Source organism: Opisthorchis viverrini (assembly GCF_000715545.1).
Source record: "Opisthorchis viverrini unplaced genomic scaffold opera_v5_17, whole genome shotgun sequence".
Classification (NCBI taxonomy): domain Eukaryota; kingdom Metazoa; phylum Platyhelminthes; class Trematoda; order Opisthorchiida; family Opisthorchiidae; genus Opisthorchis; species Opisthorchis viverrini.
The window spans coordinates 3204351-3211858 of NW_008751673.1; the positions used below are offsets into that span (position 1 = coordinate 3204351).

Below are 7508 nucleotides of genomic sequence, written 5' to 3' on the forward strand. Positions count from 1 at the left end.
TATCTTGAAAGTAATACTGCAGCAATAAGACTCTTCACAGCTTAGTCTAAGTTTTTCAGACTGACAACAATTTGTACATGACTTCCATGGTCAGTGAGGATTGCGTGGTATTAATCGATCAGTAACTCAAATGTGACTGGCGAGCGGTTTGGTGTATTGTTTATTTCACACTGAATACGAATGAGGACATTTTTTCTAGGATTTCGTATTTCGAGAAAGACAAGCGGTGACTGATAAGAATTTTGGTTCAGGTAGGGATAATACTGATGAGGAAACGTCCCACAGCGTCGTGCACATCCACCTTCGTCATGGATGAGCGCATCATAGAAGCACAAAGTGCCGAGAAGATCGTCATCGTTTGGGCTTGCCCCCTGACAGCACACTTGAACCCCGTCCGAAGATGATGGTAGCCATCCGTAGATTCGGTTCAGGGTTAAGATAACACATGGCGAACTGTCATCGTAGCCGAATTGGCGGTTGACATTACATCGGTAAGACCACTTCAGATCAAAAAAGCACGCACTAGTCATTAGGTCGGGTCGGCGGTTTTGCTGTATTGATGCATTGCCACCACTCGGGATGCATTCATAATTTGTATCCTGTACGTGAACACGAATGTCGTAAGGGTAGACAAATGCCACAAGAGCATTGAGGTATGTTGCGTAGGTTTCAGGGTAACCATTCTGTGGGGGAGAAAGTCAATAAAAAATCAAGCGTAACGTCCAGAAGAAACCAAGTTGTAGATGGTGATAAGTAGAAAAATACACAAGGTTTTGTATTCTTCAGATCACTTTTCCGGCTACCGTCAATAAGTATTCAGAGGACTGGTTACTAAGCTAAGCATGTCAAAAGCTTACTCTGATTTCTTGAGACTCTCATGACAAACACGAAAATAGTAAGCCTAATAATTGGAATTGCTTGTCAATATTACATTCAAATGGAAAGAATAGAAATGGACAAGCATTTGAACTTAATATATCAAAAACGAACCCCTAGGTCTTGACTCATCAAAGCAACTTCCCGTTTGCTGTTAGTTTATATTCGCTTGTTTGGTTACCAGTCGGTAAATAACATACATCAATGCCGTGAAATATGGGGCGTTAAACTAATTGGTTAGGAGAGCTTTTACCTAAGAAACTTCAGGTTGTTGATGATGTTGATATTTGTGTTAATGAACATGATGACAAATCTTTGAGCACCAAAGTACACAGTAAAATGCAGTCGATTTCCAGCTACAGCAAAAACTTTCACTGCCTGTCATCAGTCTCCAATTGCATCAGCAAATTTTCAGCGCACGCGTTGAATGACTGATGGGTGTATGTCACTCGCAAATTGACAATCTAACGTAGAAACAATTCAGCAAATAACTAGATGATTGATAATCACCTAAACTATCAGATGGGAATTCAAAAAGCCAGGCTTGTTATGTACAGATCCATTGCCATGAGATAGAAATGGGTTAAACGTTCATGTTACTGTTGAACCCAAGGATATAGATAGATTTCAAAACCATGAATGAAGCCCTGGATCTATCCGTTCACCTGAAGGACATTAAAAAGTTTCTGAAAACAAACTGTGATCATAGATGTGTTTTGAACAACACAGTTATCGACCGGGCAAATTAGGCTAGAGGCTGTAAGTGGGTGTTAATATGGTACAACGATTTGGTATCGATTAAACCGGCTGCTTTAAATGATACAACCGATCAGCGTTTAAGGAATAGCATTTGGTACAGTCGTTTGATGAGTCCGAGAACTTCAGCCATTACTAGAATTCTGCATTTTCTAGAGGATTAGCGTCTGAGTTTTATGGGATTTGGTCGGTTCTTACATTTATTACGCAGAACTCTCGGAAACATTCTCTATATTTGTCGAGTGCTTAGACGTATTGTGTCACCAAACAGTGATATCTATGGGTGTGCTTCTCTCAACATAGTGGTACGAAAACATGTCACTAATAGTGAACTTCAAGGGGAGCATCGCGAAACAACAGGTATTAAGAATGTTGGTTTGGACATGGGGTTAATTGAGGATAGGTTTCGTGAGGATCGCTTTTGGAATTCTCCGCTCTGCAGGATGAATGCAGATTTCATCAAGATGATTGGGTATCAGTCACATGCAATGCGTATGGGAAAGTTTCAAAACGCTTGGACGAAAATTTCGATATGGAAAAGTAAACCGCAATCTGGGCCTTGGGTTGAACGGAGCAACAATGGACAGATTTGAGGAGCTTTACTTGGTAGAGGATAATGGTATCTTAAGTATCAGGACTGAGTGAGATTTCGAAGAAACACTAGCTGCCTGAAATTTTCTGTCTTTGCCCCTGAGTGATCGATGGTCTAATGCTCCTGTGGGGTTTCTCGCTCAGTTTCTTCATGCTCAGTCGGATAGTGGCCTTATCCGATCAACCTCTGAAAGTTGGACTTTAGACAAGACGATTAAAATGCAACTAAGACATTAGAAGCAGTTAGATCGCTTGTCGACGTGTGTATAGTGAGTAGAAGACTGGAGCATGACCGAGCCCTCATCTGAACTGCACATTAGAGGAGATTGAAGATGCTTCACGAATATAGGCTCCCACAGTCATGCTTAAAACAGCCAAATCGTTATAAAATCTATGGCGGATAGAGAATCAAAAAACGTACCAACATCTTGGCTAGTCTTTTACTGGAAAAAATAAATCCGGAATTTCGTAAAATGTAATATTAAAAAAGGACAATATTGATGTGTTGGAGGATGAAACGAAACATACTTTAACTTTCCAGGGTGTTAGCCAAAGAAAAATCGTGTAGACGGAATTCGCTTCTAAACGCAATTTTCTTAAGTTATACTATAAGGCTGGTGAGATATACAGCAGAATGCTGGATTGTTCTTAGGAATTTCAGTTATCTCGAAAAACTGTCTGTACTATTGGACATTTTGAGGCTTGGATAAGTGTTTGTGAAATCAACCCTGAAAAATCCGAGGTTACTGCAAGATGAACCAATATTGCATTCAGATATAAAGGAGAGTTAGTCGGTCTTGGGAAGCAATCCACCGCGTGCCTTTTCCTGAATGAGAGGGGCGAAATGCATTTAACAGCATTCGACAATAAATGGGTAATCAGCCATAGGGCCAACTCCTTCGCAATTCACACTTCGTGCTGACGTGTTGGCTGGCACTTCTAGCGAGGACGCATCGGACGGAAAGCTGCAGTGACGCGAAACCGCCTTCATTAATGGTTGGGAAGGCAAAAGCTTATACATTCCGACAGCTTACGAAAAAATGAAAAGTCGCAAGCCAAAATGCCCCTAATCAAAGTTCTTGAGACTAACGAAAACGTATGTGTATCACCTGATTGACTGATGACATGAAACGAATGAGCTGAATAGGGTGATCATTCGGAAAACATCAGCCTGAATGTTCGATCCGAAGTGTTCACAATAGCATTCGAAGGACTATTTTCAAGCTACCCAACACCTTTTTGGGCATATTATGCCCCGTTATTCCGTTTCAGTCTCTCTTCTGGGTTATATTATTCCAACTTATTACCGTTTATATTGCTTTTGGGGCTTGAGCGAACTCCACGTCAGTGTTGGACATGCCTGATCGCGAAATAATACGATGTGACGGATATTGGTAACAGGTCAACCATATACCCATTTCATGGCCAAAGCAGCTCACTCAGGGTCATTACCTCTACTGTTTCGTGTTGTTGACTTGAAGTTCCCACCACCAAGTAAGCATTAAACAATGTCACTGAGGACCCATCGAAAATAACTTCGAATTTGCGAATTCGCAAGCACATTCTTGTAAGTCACGAAGCTGATGGTACTATCGATCCTGTGTACGCGGAGCACACCTGCCACGCTGCAGCGAAATGTATACAAACAATAGCGCAAAAACAATGGGGATTTTTTTCTGCGGCTCGTCACAGATAAAGGGCCTTAGAAATTTTTCAGAATAGGATTTGTTATATTTTGAATAGTGAAACGCGCGTGTTCAGCACTCTTTTTTGTGCCAAGAATGCAGATGCCGATTCTGACGTTCGCTGAGTACGGAAGCGACCATCACGCTCTCTGATTATTCTAATTTTTGGCGTGTGAACAAAGAACAGCCTTTCAAAATAACTGATTACATGAATTAGCAGCTCGAGTTTGAAATAGCGACAGAACATAGGGATCTCAATTTCGGTCACCTTAAGCAACACAGGGGGATCCATCCATCTTTACATTCCTGGTCGGCTTTGTCACCACGTGTCCAATATCCTGGTTGAAAAAGAAACTTAGACTCCTTGTAGCATGTTAGTCGGAAATCAATGCCAACCAAACCTTCACAATTGGCGTCCCTCTAAAAAAATAGTCACAACTCACGTCGGCAGAGCATGTTTCACACCCAGTGTTTATGGATATGGACCAGGTATTCAAACAAGCCTAATATTGTACAAATATGTATGTTAAAGGTTGACAACACACCAATAACAGTTGAAACTTTTTAAAACGATTAAATCTGAAAAATTGTTTTACGCCACCCGTTTTTTGTCTAAAGGTAAGCGTGGATTTTTCATGTGAAATTTTAATAAGGGTGAGACATATTGAACGGATTACAGGTAGTTTTAGGATCCATAGAAGTTACTTTCGTACCACCCATGTTTGTTCTCTTTCTCTCTTGCGGAATGGTTTCGGTGAGCCCTTAACAAACAATGGAAGCATTGAACTAGTGTTTTCTTTCTAATAAAGCTCAGTAGTAGTGCTTGTCCTTAACCTCATGGAGATTAGCACTTCGGATATCTGAAAGGCAATGCCACTGGTGTAAACTGGATGACACGAGAGGGTCGGTCTGAATGAGAATTCTACAATGTCTGCAACTACCTACAAATAACCTAACTTGTACAGCGGGTTTCAAGCATTCATCACACTGAAACGGTTCGAAGTTCTGACAAAAGATCGGACCGCCTGATAATTGAGGCGCATTTAATATGTTCTTGCCCTGCATGTCAGATGTCGGTGACACAAATTCCGGTATGACAGATGTGTACTGTTGAATAGCTTTAACAGTCTGATGTTTCGACTTCTTGATGGAGATTCACCAGAGAAACCGCACGAGGATAACAGGCGAACTGTACAAACGAGATTAATACAAATCCAAAACTTATTAAAACACTGCTGACATACTTATATATTGTCATCAAAAATATTAAAGCACCACATGGCAATAATGTGCTATCCGGTTCCAATTTTAGTAAATTGGTCAATAGTCTAGCAAAGTATGCCATTCATAAGTATACTGCCGGAAAGTGCAAACATTCGAAGTGGCTTTAACTTAGTGAGCGAACTTCTCATTTATATTCCGCATTTGTGTAGGACACAGCGAATGTATACAAATATTCCTGGTGGAAAACCTAATTCTGAACCCTCCTGCTCAATGAGAATGTGTCTCACTGTCAATAGCTTATCTGAGCAAAGGATTATTTCCAAATAGCCCACGATTTTTCCTCGATACTTTGTCAGCCAAGCTCTAGTGCACAGTTTTAAACCACTGTTTACCACCTCTAGCCTGTTGAATAGTGATTTTTGACCCTGGGCGCTTGAGTTGACGTAGGTCCTGAATATTTCAGCAGATTTACACCAAACTATAAAGGGGCAGCCGCTAGGGAAAATGTTGTCACCGTATTGTTAAGAGTGCGTTTTACGATATGCTATTTCGCCGTTTGCGCCAAGCCGGCGAATAAATCTGATCTGGTGGTCTTCCGGAGTTAAATACTCATTTACAAACTAAGAAAGTTTATGCTATGCTATATGCTATTTATGGTACACCTCAACAGAACATGCGACCACACCATGGACAACACTGATTCAGAATTAGAGCTGGAAATTCGGTAACTACTTAAGCGATGAGCCTAAAATGATGTCATCAGGTAATGGGCATTCATCAAGGTTTCACTCACATTACAGTTGATAAACTATATCAGATAAATTACGGAACAGAGACTAAAAACTGTAGGAAGGCAAACTTCATCTCCTGATGCTATTTTGGAGCTCATTCAAGCAATCTGAACATTGTAATTTCTCACACTACAAATGACCAGTCCTCAGGCTTTTATTCCTCTTAGAATACTGATGTCCTTACTTGTACTAACATTTTGAAGGTCATATGACCCAGATTCTAAAGACTAAAGACCTTACAGACGTTTAAGGGAAATAGTCATTAGGGGAAGTAAATCAGATTGGGGTTGAAGATGGAAAAAGGCTGGGTGATTCCAAGTTTCTCGGACCAGTAGTGCCGCATGTTTTAAGGATTCATTGACTCCCTTCATAGACCACGAACGTTTGAGGAATAAAAACATCCTGTAGATTTTTAAATGAGAAATCCGGTCACACGAAATACGAACTAAAATACTACTTGAGGATGAGCCCAAACCAAAGACTCTTGGTTGCCTACAGTGTCAACTCTATACAATCGCTGATATTCTACAATGTCCAGTGAACTAATGGAAGGGATTTGAGGTCTTGTTTAAAAGCCATGATTCCAGACTGTTCATTCTCATGGTCTTCCACGGCTATATTAAACGCATGAAGCCGGTAGATCTTCTGTAGTGAAGTTACTACACTACACACCAGTATGGAGGTAGTGAATTCACAGCTCACGAAGGACGTTCTACCGAACGTAAAATAGACTGATCTAGAGGAGGCGAGGTAACATCATCTGCGAGGTAAGCGTTGTTTTTATTTAGATGAGATACCGAAAAATCCACGAAAACATAAAGAACAGTACGATATTACCGGCTGAAAGCCATCGGTTAGCCAGCAATATACATATATATATATATACATTTTGTACTCTCGGCAAACTACTATTGAAACAACATCATATGACAGTGAGATCCTTTGTCTCAAACAATCAAGTTGGGTCCTGGCCAGTTGTGGATAGGTGGAGTAGTGATATGGAGATATCAAGCGTGAAGGAGCAATTTCCAGTGTTTGTTATAGAAAGAAACCAATAGAACCCTGGGCTTGAAACATGGAATAAACGGAAAGGCATTTGCTAAGTGAACTATCGGACGTCGACGTATAATGATATCTATCAAAGAGCCATTACTAGTTTATAAGCATATGTTGTGGCATGGTAGAGTTTAAAACACACAGATTAATATCACTGTGTGTATTCACGTCAAACTCGCTTGAAAGTTCCACTTATTCTGGTTGATTCACACCAAATAGTGGGTGCACTGGACTCGAGTATTGCTCTTACTTTTGCTAAAGCCTAAATCATCATCATCGACAGTGTGACATCAGTGTTCAACACCGATGCTTCACTGCCGTACAACCATGACTTATTTGAAGGCCTCATTGTAAAGAAAAGAGTAAAGTGGATGGGAGAGGGACTTAGTGCTAGCTTAACACAATCATTCCGAGGTACCTACGCCTCCAGACATTTACTCAGGCAATCTGGATAGAAACTGACAACAAGAACGCCACTGACATCGGTTGGCAGCCATATCTTGTAGTGTCTCCAACCAGGCACAGTGAG

At 40.8% G+C, this 7508-nt stretch overlaps 1 protein-coding gene across 1 annotated transcript in view; it reads right to left on the reverse strand.

The window, feature by feature from the left end:
- Positions 1-110: 110 nt before the first annotated feature.
- The window catches only part of T265_01611 (hypothetical protein), a gene marked incomplete at both ends in the record, with an annotated part of 9189 nt that continues 1791 nt past the window's right edge, over positions 111-7508 (reverse strand). The window contains 2 exons of the mRNA XM_009165670.1: positions 111-683; positions 2752-2804. Of these exons, the coding sequence (XP_009163934.1) occupies positions 111-683; positions 2752-2804 (626 nt within the window). The remainder of the gene's footprint in view (positions 684-2751; positions 2805-7508) is intronic.